The 22867-nt window shown below is 34.9% G+C and overlaps 1 protein-coding gene across 1 annotated transcript; it reads left to right on the forward strand.

The window, feature by feature from the left end:
• Positions 1-1882: 1882 nt before the first annotated feature.
• Positions 1883-8243, forward strand: LOC126965762 (1-acyl-sn-glycerol-3-phosphate acyltransferase alpha-like). Its single transcript, XM_050809527.1, has 5 exons — positions 1883-2088; positions 2967-3100; positions 3528-3709; positions 4746-4914; positions 6962-8243. Exons 1-5 carry the CDS (start codon positions 1892-1894, stop codon positions 7144-7146), a joined length of 867 nt encoding a protein of 288 aa, XP_050665484.1. The 5' UTR covers positions 1883-1891; the 3' UTR covers positions 7147-8243.
• Positions 8244-22867: the final 14624 nt, after the last annotated feature.

The raw sequence follows: 22867 nt of genomic DNA on the forward strand, positions 1-22867 counted from the left end.
AGTAGCTAGTGAAATTACTGGGCAAATGAGACTTAACAGCGCAGTTGTAGTGACGCACAGGATTTTTGGGGTTTTTCAAGAATCCTAAGCGGCACTGCATTGTAATAGGTAGGGCGTATCAATCACCATCAGCTGAACGTCCTGCTCGTCTCGTCCCTTATTTTCATATAAAAAATCCTGAATTCGGAAAATATGGCGGGAATGGTCAGAACAATTAATGTGGCACTGATAAATGGAACCGCAGTTTGGTTTTATTGGTACCCCAGCTATTTTCAAGAACCTGATGGTATGTGCAATGTGAAGAGAAAAAACGACTATCGGGACAATTATTGTTCAATGAACATCCTATATGTCGGAAGCCTCCTGAGCTAAGTCTACGTTTTTTTTTAATGAAATAGGAGGACAGATGAGCGTACGGGTCACCTGGTGTTAAGTGATCACCGCCGCCCACATTTTCTTGCAACACCAGAGGAATCACAAGAGCGTTGCCGGCCTTTAAGGAAGGTGTACGCGCTTTTTTTGAAGGTACCCATGTCGTATCGTCTCGGAAACACCGCACAAGGAAGCTCATTCCACAGCTTTGTAGTACGTGGAAGAAAGCTCCTTTAAAACCGCACTGTGGAGGACCGCCACACATCCAGATGGTGGGGATGATATTCTAACTTGTGGCGTGTCGTGCGAAGGTGGAATTGGTACGTACTTTGACAGGTAATGTATCTAGGCTTCTACGAGAACATCTTCACACTGGACAGTGATATCAACAATAAATGTCCAAGTGGCACTGAAAAGAGTGGCCGTTGAGTTTCTTGTATGTTTTTGTCACGATCTAGAATCTACCATATGTTTTTATTATAGTGACTGTAGTGCACTGACATCTAGTCTTAACAGAGTATGTGTTAACTATCATTGTCACTGTCACGACATCGACAGTGACATTAACTGTGTGACGTTGAGTGCTGTATATGGAATGCACAGTACAGCGGAAAGACAGTTCTCCGGGTGTATTGCTACATAGTAAAGATTAGTTGTTTCACTCGTGAGCAAACGATGAACATAAGAGTGACGATTCAAAACCGCTTAGTTTAAGCCTAATTGAATAGTTTGAAAAAAAAATGCTCCAACCTACCTACAAGTACAATTATCAGGATCTGTCCCAGTAGAGCTTAGCACGGCCATTTTCTAGAACTGGCTTCGGAGCATGCTTATAATGATGCTTGGATTAAGGATTGGTCTGCTGCGCTCCAACTAAATACCGCACTACCTAAGAACAAAACCTTTTTTATTACGGCAACTATTAGATGCTTCGTGCGTGGCATCTTGACACTTAATGGCATCTTTCAAATTTTGTAATGTTCTTGTTATTTTACATTGAAATTAATAAAACACAAAATACTTATGATATGTGATCGCGGTGTCTTTCTTATTGTTGTAGGATTATTCTTACAAAGTTTTACTACGCAACCCGGCATTTTAGTTTCCAATTATTAGCAAAGTTTAACTGAACATGCAGCACGTCAACGTCACACATTCTTCGAGATTGCCCGAGTACGCCCACTTGGGCGTAGTATTAGTTGCCGCACGTTGCGACTACGCCTGCGGTATCTAGTTGGAGCGCAGCGGAGACCAATTCTTAATCTAAGGCGTATAATCATGATTATTATTAATGCAGACAGTTCTAAACACCGTCGGGGTTAAATTTCTGGACAAAAACAATATCATGATCAAAAATCATGTTTTTGTTCGCTACGAGTATATCAAATATGGATATTTCAACAATAAGATATTTTGCGCATTATGTATATGAAAACCACTTAAGTGGAACTATTTCTGTTAAATATAAATTTATTATTTTATTTTAAGTACTCACTTAGGTCGCGTGTAGACTGCCAGTATGTCATATTCGTGGATTCTCAGTTCCAGTATTGGATTCTATTTTATACTTCTCATATTATTAGTGACATTTCGTAGTGCAAGACCAAAACTTAAGTATATATATAAGTTTGCGGTGTTTTCTTTCGTGTCAAATCTTCTTGCTTGTCTCTGTTGCCTTTTTTTTGTACTAAGGCCAAGAAATGTGAATAATGTTAAGTAAGTATTATAGCTATAGAAACATATTTACTTTGCCCGAGAGCGTTAAACTTAATATTGAGTTTTGATACTTAGTAAATTTATAACATATAAAATTAAATATAAAAAACAATATATTTTTTAACTATCTACATCAATGACGTTCTATGCATATAGACAATGCACGTCATACAAAATCAAAGCCAAAATATGGCACATGCCACAAATGACACCATAATATGCTTCGACTGTTATGTCTATACATTTCTGCGTTTACTGCAGTTGTTTAAAATATTATTGGTCAATAGGCAGCAATGTAAACACTTTATCATTTTAAGCTGCGTATTTTAAATGTAGAACCCGATTTGGACAGTGACATCAGTGGAGTAGCAGTTAAGATTTTTTTTATGCCTAGACGAAAAAGAGGGCGGTTATAAGTTTTACTTTTGTTGTTAAAGTATTATTTAAGCACTTTTTGATAGCACACATAGGCTTGTTGATTGACACACAGTTGACACACGACTAAGGAGAAAAGTGTACTTACATTTTCTTTAAGCACACTTTTGCTGTTCCGCTATCAGACTGCTAATGATATGTCCATATCCATAAATCACGGCGTATTTAAGTATTGGGACAGCTTCAAGGTCACAGAATGGCTTAAGCGGAAAATCGGCGCTGGACATACATAAAATGTGTGTCAACATAATATGCCGAGCTTTTGCCTATTTGCGGCTGATGTTTGATCTACTTTTATTTTATTATATTTTTATGTTTCATTTTAATTTTAAGTTTTTTTATATTTTGTTCTAAGTTTTAAGCTGCAAATGAAATATTTTATTATTATTATTATATGTATAGAACGTCATTGATCTATATTTATTTTGTATTAACTATTACAGAATTTCCGCCAAAGTACTAAAGCATGTTACGAAATTAATCGGTATTACATGGGAAATCCGTAATAAGCACGTGTTGATGGAAGATGGAGAGGCCATCGTAACTGCCAATCATCAATCTTGTCTGGATCTTCTTGGTATGTACTTGCAATGTTCGGGGGTCAATCTGAAAATTCTTAGAAAATACACAATTTATTGTTTTTTTTTAAAGAGATAACGCTCACTTCTGGGATTAATTATACAAATAAAATTTGAAAACATTATTTTATGAACGATGCGAGTCTCGAACCCGCGATCTCTCGCGTTCCGTGCGAGCTCTTTCCTACTGAGCCAACCGTTTAAGTGACGTATCGTTGATAAAATCTTGTATGATTTGTTTAACTCTCAGGTTCTTGCTTCATCTACAGAATCTACTTTACAGTTTGACTTTAATTATTCGAATCCCGCATGGTTCTTAAATTCTGGTATCTTAATTAAATTTGTACTTTTATTACTACCAGCTATTTCATAAGTTGTAAACAGTTAATCAGTACCTGTAATAAAAAAAATAATAATTTTTTCCAGGTGTTTTACATGTATGGGAGATAGTGAAAAAGATGACACTAGTGGCTAAAAAAGAAGTGTTTTATACAGGTCCTATTGGAATAGCAGGCTACTTAACTGGAATCGTATACATTGATAGAAATGATCCTAAGAAAGCCTATAAGGAACTCTGTAATACTTCCCAAATTATGGCTACACATAAGGTATAACTTTTGCGTTACCTCCAACATTCCTTTAAGAGGAAACATTAGCCACAACGTTTTTAATTACGGCTGGTAAAATTTTAGAGGAGAGAATTGCCAACAATCAACCTCCGACGCATTTTTGAGCTGCACAAAAATATACAAATAGCTGCAAAAAGTACACGAATAGCTGCAAGAATTATACAAATAACAGCAACAAGTATACAAATAGCTGCAACAAGTATACGAATAACTGCAACAAGTATACAAATAGCTGCAGCAAGTATACAAATAGCTGCAACAAGTATAGTCAGACCACAATAAGTAAAAATTATCAAAAGAGTCCGACACAAAATATTTCATTCCAATTCAATTTCGTGACGACTTGTAGATTTTTGGAGGTGGAAATTGCCGAGAACGATATCCTTAATTTTGAGGTTTCGAATCACGATTTTTAATTGGAGCTGTAGTTGTCTGGCAGCAGAGGCATGATTTAGATTTAAGTATTCCAAGACTAACCATTCATCGAACTTAGTCGGGTGAGACAATCATCTCCGACAACTGCAGTTTCGACTAAAAATTGTTAGTAAAAAACTCAAAAATCAGAGCTTCACTCTCGGCAATTTTCTCCTCTAAAAATTAACTGATCCTTACGAAATTTTTGGAACTAAATGAGAAGGAAACATTGTGTGTCAGTCTGTTTTGATTTTTTTACCTATTATTAACGGTTTTGTATACTAGGCCTCTGTTTGCAGCATATACGATAAAGCCGTTTCAAAAATTTTTTGTAGTACTCTGTCACTAACAAAAACAAAAATATCAAAAAAAAAGTAAAACCGAGACACACAGATAATAATGATATGGATCTTATATAAAAATAATTTTGATCTAGGATTAAAAACCAAGAAAACTCCAGAATTTTTGTGTGTAAATTTGACCTCTAATGTTTCCTCTTAATTTTCTAATTTATTGTTTTTTTTTTTATGATTAATGCTTACAAAATTAGTAAACTAGAATAAAATTAATAATCCTTTAAAAATATTACTTCACATTGCAGACAAAGATATGGATATACCCCGAAGGCACGCGAAACGGAGACTATTCTAAAATGCTACGTTTTAAAAATGGAGCATTCGCTATGGCTATAGCTGCGCAGAAACCTATAATACCTGTTGTATTTTCGCCAATGTATTTTATTAACCACGAAAAAATGATTTTTGAAGAAGGTAATAAAGTTTAAATTTAGAGAGGAAAAATGGCAATCATTTAATTGCGACATTATTATCTTACTTATTATAAACTTGTTTGAGTTTTCTGTCCGCTAAACAATGTTAGTAATAGATATTCAAACAACTTTTTCGTTCGCATACTGTAAACGTAATAAATTATGAACTTTCGGCCCAGTTCTCACATCTGTACCTAAGAAGTGTTTCTCGTATTAAAATTATATCATATGTTTTTTAAATTTAGTTTAATTTTTATGGAAACGACCTAAATTTTCATACATTTTGGTTGTGTACAGTCATAATTTTAAAATACCAAAGCAACTCTATTTCTTTCTGCAGCACAAAATTAGAATGTATCGATCTTTTTCACTGTTTATGCCGCAAAACTGGCATTAAATATAAAAAAAAACATTAAATATATCAAGATATATTTATTGCTTGATTTAAATATTAACTTTAGGTAATTAAAGCAAATCTATATTAACATAAATCCAGTTTTGATGTTTGTTCCCAGTGAACTCCTAATCTAATGAAAGTATTTTAATGGGGATTACTTGATGGAGTGCAGTTAGGTCCTACTTGAGAGAAAGGATAGTTTTTATTTTGATTTGGTACCAATATTAATTTTTCTTATACAATATTTGTTTTGTGTGGACATAATATTTTCTATGAGAGAAATTATTGACGCACGGTTTGACAGTTCTGTTTATTTTCTTTGATTAACGCGAGTTGTACACATTTAAATAAAACACTTTTAAAGGACTGTTTTTACACTAGATTTTTGTGTAAAAGTTACATTTTTATTTTAGTTAACCCGACGTTTCAAGACCTTTCCAGATCTCGTTTTCAGGGGGACATCAGATGAAATGTGTCAAAGATAGTATTTGTCATAGTTGCCATTATGAAGTTTAGCGCCATTTATTGCCTCGGAGGTGGTATTTGCTGTAGACAGATGGTTTTTGGCAAAATTTACTGACAGTGTCCTTTTTGTTTTTGGTATGTGTAGTTGTGGTTTTTAATTTAGAGATTACTGGATCCCAGGTGTAAGATTATTTAAGACCGTCTTCTCTATTGAAATTTTGATGTTTTTTAATTTGGACGGCTTCACGTACCAGTCTTAGTAGAAATCTATTCTCTTTTACCAAAACCTTTGGTTGGTCTAACCGGATGAAGTGGTTAGGACAGTCTGTTATGTTTTCGCATACAGTCGGCTTGAGATATTGCGTTTGGTTTGCTAAATGTAAGACAGGCCACAGTCGCAGTCCAGTTCATAGACACCTGCATCTTGCAGTGGAATATTACACTTTACTGGTCTCAAAAATTGCTGGATCTACTTGTGTGGCTTAAAAATGTTATTAACTGAAGCTCGTTTTAGGATCCTGCTAATTCTGTCTGTAATATCCTTAACATATGGCAGGTAGGCTGGTTGACGTGGCACTGTTGGCGTCTTAACTCTGTTACGGTGATGACGAGGAGGCTGCAGTTTGTTCTCATGCAGTACTTTCTTGATATGCTGTAACTCCTCATTGAGATGGTCAGCATCACATAGGCGGTGGGCTCTCTGAAACAAACATTTACCGACAAAAAGAAGTTGTAATGGGTGGTGATGGGTTTCAAAGTTCTGCTAATTAAGTATTAATTATTTTATAAAGTATTATAATACACACATCAAAAAAGTCTAAGCAAATTAAATGAAAGGGAATTTGTTTGAATTTAAGTGTGTTTTTATTGCAACGTTTAGTCTTGATATTATAATTTTACCAACCATTTAAATAAAGTTAGCGACAAAATTGAATTATTAGATATTCTATAAAACTTATAAAGACAACAGCTGTTATTTTTACATCATAGGACCCTAAAAATGTTATTATAAAAATAAAATACAACGTTATAATGTGAAAAACCATCCTAAAATTTAAATTAGTACATGTTGCTTAGACTTTTTTGATGTGTGTAGATTCGATATAAGGAGTCGTCTTACCAACTGGGTGTTGTTACGCACTAAGTATGACCAAATCAAATACACAAAATTTTCATGTTGTTCTAGGTCATGTTATATTGCAGTGCTTGGAACCAATACCAACGGAAGGAATGACCATGGATGATGTCGTCAACCTCAAAGAAAGAGTTCGTAATGTGATGGAAAAAGCCTATGTAGAACTATCTAAGGAAGTCCAAAGCTCCAAAACAAAAGATATTATGTTTAGTCCATCTTATAATATAATTAAGTAATTTGCTAGGAAAAAACTGTTTGTAAATAGTGTTTCGCCTTAACCACGTATAAAGAACAGTAAACGATACGTAAATTAGGTCTCCCTGCCATTAGAAAAAACAGAAAAAAAAGAAGGATAGAAACAATTTGTAGTTTCTTTAAAATGCCAACCCTCACTTCTGGGATTAATTACACAAATTAAATTTGAAAACAAAATTTATGAACGATGCGGGACTCGCACCCGCGACCTTCCGTTCGAGCGCTAAAGAAAGATTTTACTACCTTCAATATATTTGCTCTTTTTCTTTCGTTCCATAGCTTGGTTAACTTAGATTAAGGATTGGTCTCCGCTACCCTCCAACTAGATACCGCAGGTGTTGTCGCAAAGTGCGGCAACTAATACTACACCCAAGTGGGCGTACTCGAGCCAGTCTCAAACAATGTGTGATGTTGACGTGCCACATGTTCTGTTAATCTTTGCTTATAATTGAAACTAAAACGCCGAGTTGCGTAGTAAAACTTTGTAAAAATAATACTACAAGAAACATGAACGACACTGGGATCACATATCATCAGTAAGTATTTTGTATTTTACAATGTCTACGTAAAATATTACGAAGCATTAAGCGTTGAAGTTACAAAATTTGCCATTGAGGGTTAAGATGCCATGCACACAAGCATCTTTACAAATAGCCAATACACACTACAATATAAAGTTGCCCCAATAAAAAAGCTATTGTTCATACGTAGTACGGTATCTAGTTGGAGCGCAGTGGCGACCAATCCTTAATCTAAGATGGTTAATATTTTTTTCTGGGTAACATACGGCTTAATATTGATATTTATGTATTATAATATATGCCAACACGTCCCGCGCGCCCGAAGAAGCTACCTATTGAGCTATTTTAGCGCTGAACCCGGCGCCGGCCACTTGAGGCGCTATATCCACTTGTGTTTACGATAATCAAGGTATCATTTTGCGGTTTACGTTACGGGTTGCTAGATAAACAAAAAACGTGATTTATGACAGATTCGTGCTGTGATACTGTGCTCTTTCATAGTTGTATGAGAAATTGTGACTATTTTGCTAAACGCATCAAATAAAATATTGGAATTATTGTATTATTTTTACTATACACTACACGTTATAATATGATCTTATGATTTCTTTCACAAAATAATATTCCCGTGGTATGCTAAACAAAAATGGCTGCCGCCAGCTAAAGCCAAATAAATACTAATATATTTTGTCTTCAAAAGCGTTCCGCTTTGTTTTATGGCTCTTAGAACCAAGAGCAATTAATAACACACCCGGTAATAATATATCTCTGGTGTTTTTGTCAAGGGATACGTAGATATTGGCAGTTTTTTGATAGCTGTGTACGCTTGTGCACTGGAGCGTATGGGAGGTAACATAATTCAATTTTACTAACAGGTGATAAACAATGTTACAGCGAGCTTCCATTTGAACTACAGCCTATTTGAGTACAGTACAAGACGGAACAATGCGGCATTTTTGTCTATTTTCATCTAGTGTTGCACGAACGCGCATCAAACTTCATTTTGTTAATAGAGGATAGGTCTTGACAGCGCCCGAGTTATTGTAAGCCTATTCCAGCCTAGCGAAACACTTAAAGAAAAGAATCGATTCCCTCGATTGTATGAAACGTTCAGTCATTGATAGATTGACAGATGACGGCTATAATCTTGTAAAAAAACGGAGATAGCTGAAATCCACTATGTTTAAAGCTACTGTTCGCTTTCAAACTGAGCTGGATTATACTTCTTCGCCAATCGCCACACTGAAATTACTACTATTTCAAACTTATGTCAAATGACTCCAGGTCGTCTATTATTCTAAATTTCAATTTTTACTTAGATAGTCCCGCCTATTATTACGAAGTATTTACATCCTCTTTTGTATTTTCTCTTCAACCATCTTTGGGGCAAAGCTAAACATAAATTATAATAAATTTAAGATAAACAATACATAATTGACTATAATAGTAGAAAAAAAATGTCTTATTCATAGGGTTACCATTAACTACCCTAACAATTAATTATGACTTTTGCACACATTCCTATTCTCTACCGGAGTTTCGTAATTTGTAGACACCTTATTTGATAATACTATAAATAGTTGAGTTTTTTTGTAAAGGTATAAAAACAAAATTTTACGTCATTAGTCAATATGAATAATATTACACTTTAAACAGTTACAACCATCGTTTCAAGGTCAAGAATAATAATAATTAATAAAGTTGTAAGCAAAAACCAGTGACGTGTGTATTATGATCAATTATAAGCGTGTTGATAAAATAATTTCAAATAAAAACACTCCCTAAAACACAAAAATAATGATTTCAATAATAAACTTTGTGAAGCATGAAATTCTGACGCACAGTTTTTTGTCAATTCTAACAATCGGAATATAATAATATGATAATATAACGAGACTGAATGTGTTTTGTGTGAACCGTGAATGTATTTTTTTATAATTGGTGCAGTAGCCGCGCAAGGACATCCGCAAAATCAAGGGCAAGAGAGGAGCTACCGGCCTTAAAGTTGAGAGTATGGTGTAAGATTGAATGTCCCTAAGTCGTGTTGATACGAGAAAACAGCAGCCAGAAATTTATTCCACAAAGTGGCTGTGTGAGACAAGATGTTTCTCGCACAACGCACGATTGTAGAATCCCAGACGTTAACATGATGCGGGTGACATTGCGCATTTTGAAGCAATGTCTGTTAGTGGAATCTGGCTGCTGGTATCAACCCAAGAAACTCTGAATACTCCCCGTGATTCACGCAGAGAGCCCACATCCATACGGAACGAATCCAGCCGAACGTAGATGACTTGATCGTCGAAGATTCGAGCAACCATTCATTGTATGCAATCAAATGGAATAAGCTGGTGCTGAGGAGCGCCCGCCCAGAGGTGAGAACAGTCGTCCGTGTGAGGCCAGATTTGCAGGCGGGTGATTGCAGTGAACTAATGAGTAGAAAGCCTTAGTGAGTGGACCAAGCTTTAAAGAGGCGAGTTCGAGACCTCGTTCGATATATCGACGCTGAGTATACCAACACAAACTGTGGTAGTTAGAGGCTCAATCTCAAATCGAGGGTATATGACAAAGGGAGACATACTATCTGCATCGTCTGCATAGCATTGAATGCTGCTTATTTGCTGCATCTCATTGATATGCACGAGAAACAGTGTGGGGGAGAGCACGCAGCCTTGCGGAACCCCAGAATTTATCGGATTTAGGTCTGAACAATGACAACCGATAGCAACCTTGATGCTCCAAACTGCCAAAATGCTAGTAAACCATCTTGCACAGCCTCTCGGGAAACCTATAGGATGGCAGTTCCGCGATAAGCGTGCTAAACCCGATCGAAGGCCTTCGCTTAGTCCAGTAGGTACGGTTGTGGTTCACAAATGCTTATCAGCTTCAAATTATAAACATAAAAATATTTATTATATTTAGGTTATTTATCACATTATGTGCGGTAGAGTCTAAAATGCTGTATAAAGAAACTTATTACTTTTTAGTTGTGAAGCATCGAAGCAAAAAGAGAATTAATGACTTTATGATGATGAAACATATTTAATTTAAAAGTTGACAGTTTTATAAATTATAATATTACTAGCTGACCCGACAGACGTTTGTTGTGTTCATAAATTTGTAAATAACATTTCATAATATCAAGAATTATTTCGTTAAATATGCCCTGTTGTTGTAATGAAATTGTTTCACACCAGAACTGTCAAACCGTGCGTCACTAGATTCTCTCATAGAAAATATGTCCATACAAAACATATACTGAAAATAAAAATAATTATGGTTCCCAAATCGAAATTAAAACTATCCAATCTCTCAAGTTGGACCAAACTGCACTCCATGAAGTAATCCCCATTAAAATAAAAAAAAATTCAGTAGTTTAGGAGACCATCGCGGTCGGCACAAACAACGTGTCACGTAATTTATATAAATTAAGATGACAATAATTATCTTGATGGCTAGAATACAAGTGTTATTACGAGAACTCAATATGCCTCGATTTTCGGATTCGGCGTTATCGTTTATTTTAAATAAAACTCTGTAATAATAAAGCATTCTACCGGTGAAACAATTATTAAATTGGTCAAATACTTACCAAGCTTTTTCTTTTTATGTATCATATGTACAATTTTTTGATTAGTTTATTTAAGATGGAGAAAACAAGCAAAATAGTTTGTCTGTATGGCTCTTGGTTTAAAGGCAAAGCGTACAACAATTCAGACGACCTAAATAGCCTTGTGGTTAATGACATTCAGCATTACATTTATATTATCAATATAGATCCGAGTCATGGATATTCTGATTATGTATTTTTTATCAAATATATCGTTGTCTTGCATCTCGTGTGTCATATTTAAAAAAATTAAGAGTGGAATGGTATGGAAAAAGGGAATACACAGGGGTCTCAACTGCAGTACTAATCTTACTAATAAACTTTGATAAAAAGACGCTGTTAATATGAGAATGGTTTTATGAATGTTTAAAAAGTACTACTCGCAACCGGTCCGTGCTAATGTAGAAAATAAGAAGATATTTTTAGTCGAGGTTAGCTTGTTAATAATAAATTAGATATTTTGTATTTAGAATAAAACTGATGATTCAATGTAGTTTTTTAATATGGGTTTAAACTGCTGGTGTAGACTCGACTTTATATACCGATAAGTCACTGGAAGATGCTATAATATCATTATATTATTATTTCCTGAGCAGTAAGCATTTCGATAAAATGGTGGAGCTCTGGTATTTATGTATTATAATTGCACTACTTAACTTGTTATTATTTTTGTGGAGTGTAAGAGATCATATTAAATATTTTTATAATTTAACGGTATTCTATTTTTTCGGATTTCTTCTTGCAAGTGTTATTTGGCCGTATTTTTTAATCAGACCTAGAAATGTGAAAAATATTACGTAAGTACATTAATGTGTTTATGTTTATCAAATCTTTTGTGTTCAGACATGTTACATGATTATCTTTAAATTAAGATTGAATTAAGTTTAATTAATTGATTACAAGTCGATATCAAAATTTTCCTTTCTGCCCTTTTTTGCTAAAAGCATCCTCCAACTGAATATATCCACTTAATTTATTCCCGCGTCATTCCGGTCTCTTGGTGGTGATCTTAGCTCGTCCTACCTTTTGAACTGTCTTTCTCTTTTCTCGATATAGTTTTCTTTAATTCGGATTGGTTATTTTAAATATATCTAATGATTAAAACAGCTATCCGTTATAGCTATTCTATTATTATTGCCTTTCCTATTACTGTCATTGCGTTCCTTATCCTGTTCCATATTAATTTCTTTCTTCATTCTCATTTTTGCTCCATTTTTTTAAATACTCTTTTTCTTTTTCCTACCATGCTTCTTTCCATAGCAGCACATTATAGACTTGTTTATCTGAGCTAAATTTGTCATCCCTAAATTAACACAGGAAGAATTTGTGTTGCTGCTATATAAAATGTTATAAGAGCACTCATAGCACATATTATTCATTCGCTTTTTTTTCATTAAGTCTTTGCGTGACCATACGCTTCCGGTTCTAATACCTCCCCTTTATAATCCTAATGTATATACAAAATAAAATTGTCTAATATTTTCTAGATTTTGCTCTGCGGTAGTAGTATTTAGTATATTAGAAATGACATCGAAAAGAATTCCAAGGGATTCAAATTTGAGAAAATAAATGCTTTTTATGCCTGTATTAATATTGTTTATTTTAATTTGTTCGTTTAAACTGACATCCATTTCAATGTTTGTTATTTTTATTCCATGTTCATCGTTAGTACAACTTCCTTTCTGTTCTCATTTAGATCAATTACATACTTGATTTACCGACATGATCTTTAAAACATGATATTAATTGTCCTTAGAGGATCCTAAGGCAAGCCACATGTTCTGTTAAACTTTGATAATAATTTAAACTAAAATTGGGTTGCGTAGTAAAACTTTGTAAAAAGAATACTACATGAAATAAGAAAGACGCTGGGATCACATATCATAAGTAAGTATTTTGTATTTGATTAATTTCAATGTAAAATAACACGAACCGTATATTAGTTACTAAACTTGAAAGATGCTATTGAATGTCAATATGCCAAAAAACATACAAATTCATCTTTATAAATACACACTACAATATAAAGTTGCCGTAATATTAAAGCAATTGTTCTTAGGTGGTGTGGTATCTTCTTGGAGCGCAGTGGAGACCAATCCTTAGTCTGAGTCTAATACATTATTAATACCATTCAAGTCGTGATTTAGAAGTTGGCTGTCAAGAAAATATTTTGTGATATGTGAAATTGGAAAGAATGATCAAAATCTAAGTTTTCGTTGGATATTTAATTTAACATTAAACGTTAAATATTTCAGGATGTGTGCAAAACTACTTAAGCATGTAGCAAGAATAATAATAGGCGTAACGTGGGAAGTTCGCAATGAATCTGTTTTGTCAGAAGATATAGGAGCTGTCATTGTTTCAAATCATCAATCGTTATTGGATGTTTTAGGTGGGTAAGAAAATAATGTACAGAACGAAAAAGGAGACAGGGTAAATACTATAATTACACTCAATGACGTTGTATACACATATGAGGACATATCATTCGCAGTCCAATAGCGGAACAGCAAACATATGCTTAAAGACAATGTCAGCACACTTTTCTCTTTAGCTGTGTATCAACTGTCACTGTCCGAACCAAATCTGAACTGAATCAATACTGCTTATTGACCAAGAATATGTTAAACATCAATAACAACATAAACGGCAATGTATAGAATAGCAGTCGAGCTTATTCTGTTGCAGTTTGTGCCATGTTCCATATTTCGGCTTTGTACGTTACGACTTGAATATATAGAACGCCACTGATTACATAGAATGGGTTTTGTTTATGTATGGTCTACTGAAAAGTCAAGATTACGCTATATTGTTGTTACCACCATCTATACGTATTACGTAGTACTTTCTCTTGTGGTAACTTCGAATTTCAAAAGTTCTGTTTATTGTGGTAAAATAGAATTTATATAATTATTTTAACAATGTAATACTAATAATTATTATACTTTCATGTGTTGAGTAAATGCTTAAACAGTGAGTCTAACATAGTACCTACATTATTAAAATTTGTCCTTATTGTGTTATTTGTTACCGCCATCTATACGTATTACGTAGTACTTTTTCTTGTGGTAACTTCGAATTTCAAAAGTTCTTTTTATTGTGGTAAAACAGAACTTAGTTACGCTACTGTTCTATTACTTTATTGAATTGTTAGTTACTCCTGTAATGCAACAAGCTCTCCTACTACTACTACTGCCTAGGCTCTACCTTGCGAAAGAAACTCTACCATGCACAGACTGCACGCATCCAAGCAAGCTGGTAAAACTCATACGCCCTTCTTCTTCTTGGTAGCGTTCTTCATTTCTTAAAGTCTTGTCCGTAATTCAAGCTTTTCGCAACGTTGGTGACTTAAGACTTCTACTCCTTTCGGTCCTCGGCCTTCCGTATTGCAGTCGTAAGTGGTAAGCCAGTGAGTGTCTTGATCTGGTCCGACCAGCGGCTACGTGATCGACCATGTGGTATTTTGCCCCCACCTATGACTATCAGTTTGTTTGAATTACTGGGAAGGCGTCGGGCAATGTGGCCAAAGTATCCCAACATTCCAGTTCAATCGATCAATCAAACTATAAATCTGTTTGTTGCTTCATTGTAAGCATTTCAGTATATCATTTTATCTTCCATTGTCATACAAAACCCTATGCGGTTTGCACGTGAGCGGGTTCAATGATACATACACACTGGCACTGGTCACTTGTATTTATTCTACTGGAATTAATGATAGTTGAAATATACTGTAAAACAAGGTTTATAATAGGGATGGCCATCTCCAATCGATTAATCGAAGAATCGATTCCTCGGACCAAATAAATCTATTTTTTAAATCGATATGTCGTACTGAATCGATTCAGTGTATCGATATTTTACCCTTGAAAATCGACTTTAGATTTTTTCTGTAATTATTTAATGAAAGTAGTAGCACCACTATATAAAGTTCCAGCCAGAACAACAATTACTCACATGATTGACGATAAGTATGACATTCGTTCGACACAACTTAAATTAAAAATACAAGAAGTAGAAGAACTGTCTTTAACTGCAGATGTTTGGACCGACTCGCATAATAGTGAAAGCTATTTAGGCTTAACTGGTCATTGTATATATGGAAATAAATTAATGAGCATAACTTTTAGTGTACCTGCTCTAACAAAACCATATAATGCTGACTAATTAGCAGAAGTAATTATCAATATGACAGAAAAATGGGGCATTATAAGTAACAAAGTGGTAGCGTTTATCACGGACAATGACGCAAATATCGTTAAAGCTGTCACAAATGTTTATGGCAAAAATAAACACATGCCATGTTTTGCCCATACATTAAACTTAGTAGCATCAAAACCATATTTTGACAATAAGGATGGACTGGAAGAAGCCAAGAATTTACTAACAGCTGTCGAAGATATTATACTACATATTTTAAGCATAATACAAATGCTGCTGACGCTTTAAAGAAAGCTCAAGATCACCGAACAAAGCCTTTGGGGCTGATTCAGTCTGTATGTACCAGGTGGAATTCTGTTTTTTATCAATTGGAACGATTTGTTGAGTTATCTGAAATTATTGCGCCAATATTACTCAAGTATCCTAAAGCACCAACAATGCTAACTGCACAGCAGTTAGAATTTCTAAAAGATCTTATAAATATATTGAGACCATTAGAAGTAATAACTAGAGAAATATCGGGATAAGACTATGATACAGCCAGTTAAATTATACCAATCGTATCTTGTCGGACTGGAACATATAATACGATGAAAACTTCAACTGACATTGGAGCTAAATCAAGAACTTTAATTATGGACGGTTAAAGAAAAGATTTGGAAATATTGAACAAGTTCATAGGTTAGCTGCTGCGACAATTTTAGATCCTAGGTTTTAAAAATTCATTTTGCTGAACATGTAGCCTGTTCTCGAGCAATAAATAGAATATTCAATTTTAGATATTCAATCACAGCAACAACTTCCACAAAATAATACTGAAGAATTCGACGCAATAGAAGGGACTGATTTAGAAAAAGGAATTTGGGATTTTCATTAGTTGCTTGTCAAAAAGCAACTCTCTACATGTAATACACTTGCACTGGAAAGTCAAGTCAAGTAGAGTTTAAACACTATTTATCACAGGCAGTTGTGCACCTAAAGTATGATCCTATACTTTATTGGCAAGAACAAAAAAACTCTATTTACCACCATGTTCACTCAATAGCCGTGATGTATATGAGTATCGTAGGATCATCTGTTCCCTGTGAGCGCCTTTTTTCGATTGCCTGCAACATCGCAAGTGATGAGCGGATCCGCTTGGATCCCAGTAGACTTGACAGATTGTTGTTTTTAAAAAGCTTAGATATGAATCATTGGGAACTATAAGCTATGTTATCTACCCTCTTAACTTTTTAACGTAACAAATACATTTAGAAATTAAATGTCTTCTTTTATGTCTGATCTGATATTTTGATATGGTAATAAAAATAATTGTAATTATCGAAATCCCTGAACTAAAAATTCCTGATTTTACTGATAGGAGATCCCAGAAATTGTTTATTATGGTATCATTCTTGTTTTTCATAAAATGGATTATTACTTACATTGTAAATACAAATTTAAAAAAATAGATTTTTAAGACCTCGATTTTTTCTGAATCGATTTATCAGATTACGATTCGAATCGATTTAAGAATCTATCTTTTTTGGAAAGAATCGTCATACCTAGTATAAAATTGATTAGAATACAGACACTTTTTTTTTTTTTTTGAGAGGAGGAAATACTGTTGCGTATTTACGCCCCGGAACGGGGCGTAATATGTCGGACTCGAGTGTCACCCCATACCGACTAAAACCTCCTCTGTGCTGTTAGCAGCTCTGGCTTTCACAGCGAAGTAGGACGTGGGCCGTGGAGGCCGCAAAGACTACGCAACAACAGTCGCGGGGCGTCTCTTGTTGCATAGTCTTGAATACAGACCCATACATAATAATCATAGTAGGTAATATTGGATTAATCCTTGATAGCGTGTTTCATTTAATTCACAATAAAAATACAGCGCCATCTATGATTACATAGAGTAAACTTAACTGGAATTGAACACGATTTGTTTGTCTAAACGCTCTCTCTCGGGTCGGTCCCTCATATGTGAGAATCGTGGTCATCATTATGGTTCCATCTGGAGCAGATGGTTTGCCTCCACCGTATTCTGCGCAGCGCATCTCTAACAGCCATAGAGAATTTGGATGACGACCGAACGATCTTTTGCTTTCAGTATTTCCAACCACAATTATTTTTCCAAGCTTTCGTCGTCTTTGCGCTATTATACGCTACTATATCGAAGTCCATTGTTGTCCTTGACAGTGCCCGTGTTTAAAGACAGAAGAGACAGCCGCATACGTCGTTCTGAAATGTAAATGTAAATACCCTGGAATGTAGGGGTGGGCCATATACCGGAGCAGGAGTTTACCTGTGTCACCGTGGATTGCTTGGGTGGGCAGAGGCCTAATAAATTACTTTGAGGAGCTGGAATGGCAAGACTAGTCGACCCCAACATGCATACTAGGCGCACAATCAATTTCAAAATATCCGTTGATTATCTGCACAGGCATAGTTATATCTCTTATATCATTTATACATCTAGAGAGACTATGACGGAAGTGAATACGTTGAAAAAAAAAGAATTTAGAACTAACCTCTATTTTGAGTAATTTACGCATACTAACACAAAGTGACATACAAACCGCGAATGTAAGATGTAATGAAATGAAATTATTTATTTTGCTTTGAAATAGGGTATGTCCATATCTTAAATACTACAATTTGTCCTCTATCCAGCTAAAATTAAAAGCATGCAAAAACTTTATTACTCTATTTAAATATAAATTAACACTAGAAAAATTATTTCCAAGCAGCCATTTAAAGAGTCTTGGTATGAACATTTTATTTGACATTATTTTCAAGTCCTCAGGCATTTTGTTATACAATTTTATACACATATTATGGCTATCAGTAGCTTGTCACGCACACTACAGTAGTAAACCTGGACTGTTTTCATTTGTTGTCTAGCAACAAGAGGCCATAACTAGACGTATAAATTATCTGAGGGTATATTTACCATTCGTATGCTATAGATTAAAAAAGTAAAAATTTAGGCCTACTTTCATTTATAGTTAATAATATTAATAATAAGTACCTAACGTATTTACATCAACATGACTTAAACAACGTTGTTGTTACTATAATAAAACGTAGCAACTCTGTTAAAATTTATTTTAACAGCAAAATATGCTTTCTGACAAATAATACAACATAACTAAAATTATATATGCAACTTTTATTGACAGGTTAATATGCTTCTTCAGATTTTCAATAAGTAATGACTTTTGGTTGCAATTGTCCTCAAGATTATCTCAAATACAATATTAAATTCAAAACTTTCTAGTGAGTTAAACTAATGAAATTATATATATAAAAACTTAAATAGTAGGTGAACTATGTGAAGCACAAGAAATATACAATTTTGAATGACTCTCTCAAATCATGTATCAAAATCATTTCGTTTCTTTTAGGTGCATGCCAAGTTTGTGAAGCCGCTGGTAAAGTGACGATAGTGGCAAAAAATGAAATATTATACTCAGGACCCGTTGGAATTGCCGCATATTTAGGTGGTGTTGCATTCGTTAATAGAAATGACACTAAAAAAGCATACAAAGAACTAAGTACTATCTCAGAAGTCATCACCACAAAAAAGGTAATCGTGACCTGCTCACTCATTCGCTATATTAGTTATTATTATACCTAATCTTGCCATAAATACTGAAATAAAAAAAACAAAATTTCTATTGCAATTAACAGTTATTACATTTTCAGTGTGTTAGTTTAATACATAAACATAAAACAATTTAAAATATAAAAAGTTTATTCGAAGTGGACTCCATTGGCTGCAATACAGTCTTTTAAACGTTTAGGCCAGTTATCAATAAATGCACGCACTCTTTCCATGGGAAAATTCTTAACTGCCAATCCTACGGATTGTTTTACAGACTCCAAATTATCATTTCGTTCAGAGCAACCCGTACTCTCTAAAACTGACCATAAATCATAATCCAGCGGATTAAGATCGGGACTAGTCTTCAGCTTTGATGAAGTCGTTCGTTTCCAACCAAGACTGCGTAGACCGAGCTTTACCCGGCGCCGAGTTTTGCTAGAAGGACCAATCTTGGTAATTGAACATGGTGTTGTTAAGGGGCGTCACTACCTTCTCACGAATGGTATCTTGATGCACTTGTGCCGATGTTTGATACCTTTTTCACAAAAGTATGGCTCAGTCACTCCTTTATAGCTAATACCCCACCAAACCATCACTGAAGTCAGATAGTGCCCACGTTGCACTCTGTCGACTAAGTGGGAAGCTTCCTTAGAGCTTTCGGCATAAATACGGTCATTTATTGTTAAAATGCTCCTCAATTGTAAAAAATTTCTCATCCGTAAACAAAATGTTTCTGTTACCTCCTTTTGTGTACCGCTTCAGTAGTTGTTTCGATTTTACCGTCTTATTCTTTTTAAAATTATCAATTAAGAAATAACCAATACGTCTCTTATACGCTGCAAGTCTTAAGGCACCTTCTAAAATACGCGACATGGGTCTAGGTGCTATCTTTATCTTCCGAGATAAAATCATTTGCTTTCGGACAGGATTTCTTTGAATTCTTTCCATTACTGCTTGGACCACCTTTTTTGTACGAACACTACGTGGATGGCCAGATATTTTTCTGTTACAAACAGAGGAGTTCTCATTGTACCTATTAATAGCCCGGTACACAAATATTTTACTAATAACAAGCGTATGGAGAGTTTTAAAATTGCATTTGGCTCCATACCTACTTTATGTAATGCAATCACAGCGGTTCTCTTTATCACCCCACTCTAATTTAATATCGCAAAATATTGTACAATGTATTGGCGCCATAATGAGAAAACTCAATGAACAATCATATACAAATGACAGATTCCAAATTCAAATGTAATATTTTGTTTATTTTTAATTGTAACAGTATTTATTGCCAGACTAAGTACCTACATAAATCCAGTGTCCTGATGTTTGTTTCCAGTGAACTAATGGGGATTACTTCATGGAGTGCAGTTTAGTCCAACTTGAGAGATAGGATAGTTTTTATTTCAATTTGCGACCCATTAATTATTTTTGTCTCCAATATTTGTTTTGTATTGACTTTTTTTCTATGATAGAATTTATTGAAGCACGGCTGTACAGTTCTGCTGTGAAACAATTTCATTAAAACAACAGGGAGCATATTTTACGTAATAATTCTTGATCTTATGAAATATTATTGACAAAATCATACAAAACAGTACTTATTATGTACAGAATAGACCGTCATTGTGTACAGAACAACGTCTGTCGGGTCAGCCACTTTGACTAAACTACTAGTTAATAAATAACACATTAGTTGAATCATACCTACATAGTAACAATTTTTCGATTTCAGACGAAGATATGGATATTCCCGGAAGGAAGACGAAATTATAATTATTCAACGATGCTCCCATTCAAGAATGGCGCGTTCTTTACGGCAATAGCAGCACAGCGACAAATAATACCAATCGTATTTTCTCCTCTTCATTTTATAGACCATAGTAAATGGATTTGTGGAAAGGGTGAGATGATATTTACATTAACCTGAGATCATTTATACCTCTAGATAGACTATGACAGCTTTTTTATATATATATAAGAGGGGGCAAACGGGCAAGAGGCTCACGGGATGGGGAGAGGTGAGGCAACCGCCCATGGACATCCGCAACATCAGGTGTGTCAAGAAATTCGTTGCCGGCCTTTAATGTGTGAAAACGTCGAAAAAAATTAACTTTAGAACTCATTTCTATTTTGAGCAATTCGCACTTCGCGAGTGTAAGACGTAGCTTGTCACGCACACTCGGTTGTCTAACAGCAAGAGACTCTATCTAGACATATTAACTTTGTAAGACATTAACATTAATATTATTTTCTTCGTATATATGTATATATCGCATATTGTAGGCACGTACCTCTAGAGCTTGTATCTATTGTTTGTGTGAGGATGCTTCGTGATGATGGTCGCTATAACAGTCACAATAACTAATCACATCGAAACAACTTCGGGTAAGTAGCTATACCTACTCCGTGATACTACCTAGAGTAGATTACCTAATTATACATTTGTAGAGAGCAGAAAGCGTGTAATTAATGGACTTAAGAAAAAAATTCAACACCAAAATAATCAAAAAATTTAAATAATCTCATAAGACGAATTAATTAAATGATACTACATGGATAACTTCAAAAAAACCGCATACACCTTCCTTAAAATCCGGCAACGCTCCTGTGATTCCTCTGGTGGTGCAAAAGAATGTTGGCGGCGGTGATCACTCAACATCAGGTAACCCGTACGCTCGTTTGTCCTCCTCTTCCATAAAAAAATAACATGATAATTGTTTTAGGTCGTGTCATTATGCAGTGTCTGGAACCAATATCAACTGAAGGATTAACAATGGACGACGTATCTGATCTCAAACAAAGAGTTCGCAATGCGATGGAAAAAGCCTATGCTCAACTTTCCTACGAAGTCTTAAGCTCGTCACCAAATAATAATAAGCCTACCTCATAGATTTTTTATATTGGTAGGGCAAACGACTCTTCGAATTAAAAATCAAAACTCCCGTCCATAAACATCTGTAATACCAGAGGTTATACAGTAATTTATTGTAACAGTCTGTGCAAAAACTTTTTTGTTATCACAACGGAAAAAATACACCTTTTCTCTAACACCACAAAAACAGGATACTGGAATCGATACCTGGGTGTGCGGTGCTAGACACCAAATAGAAGAGGAAATATAAATATATATCCATTTCTCAAGAATTTCATCTGTCTGTCTACGTCACCAAAGTCATCGACGAGCTTTCAAGTCACCTATCCGAAACTGGCAAGTTCTGTGCGTTGTCGAAAACTGCTCTTGTTCCTGCTATATATACCTGGGAATAACTTAAGTAAAAGAGGAGGCTTCTGGGTTATCTTTGGCTCAAATTCTACTCTCAACTCCTGTGGAAAAACATCACTGACCATCTTGCGGTATCAGAGCTCTATGCCTGAAGCACAGCTCTGACAACGTTATAAAACCTGTCCCGGAATTTTTTTGTTAGGGCCTGAAGAAACTGAATCTTAATCTGAACTGTATCTTCTATTGAGCATCTCATAGAAGTTTCCGGAATGGAGTACAATTAACTTTGTTCAATTTAACCCCCAGAAAACAGCCCACATTCTAGACCTCTATAAAGCGCAGGTCCGGCCACATATGAGTTATTTTTTTCTCACTTCTGGAACTAAATAAACAAATTAAAATTTACATTGCAAAATGTATCCACGATGCTGAATTCAAGCTCGCGCCTCTTGAGATAAGTTCCAGTGCTTTGACTGAGGGATTTAACATGAAAATAACAAATTGCTTAGATTTGAATGGACAACATCTCAACACTAGCATACGACTTAGGGAACTTCATGCATAAAACATGCTCCCCAACTAAAAGGCTGGA

This window comes from Leptidea sinapis, chromosome 8 (genome assembly GCF_905404315.1).
Source record: "Leptidea sinapis chromosome 8, ilLepSina1.1, whole genome shotgun sequence".
Taxonomy (NCBI): domain Eukaryota; kingdom Metazoa; phylum Arthropoda; class Insecta; order Lepidoptera; family Pieridae; genus Leptidea; species Leptidea sinapis.

Coding starts and splice junctions, on each gene's coding strand:
- LOC126965762 (XM_050809527.1), top strand. CDS start 1,892: ATGTCATATTCGTGGATTCTCAGTTCCAGTATTGGATTCTATTTTATA. Junction 3,101..3,527: donor ATCTTGTCTGGATCTTCTTG/GTATGTACTTGC, acceptor AATTTTTTCCAG/GTGTTTTACATGTATGGGAG. Junction 3,710..4,745: donor AAATTATGGCTACACATAAG/GTATAACTTTTG, acceptor TTCACATTGCAG/ACAAAGATATGGATATACCC.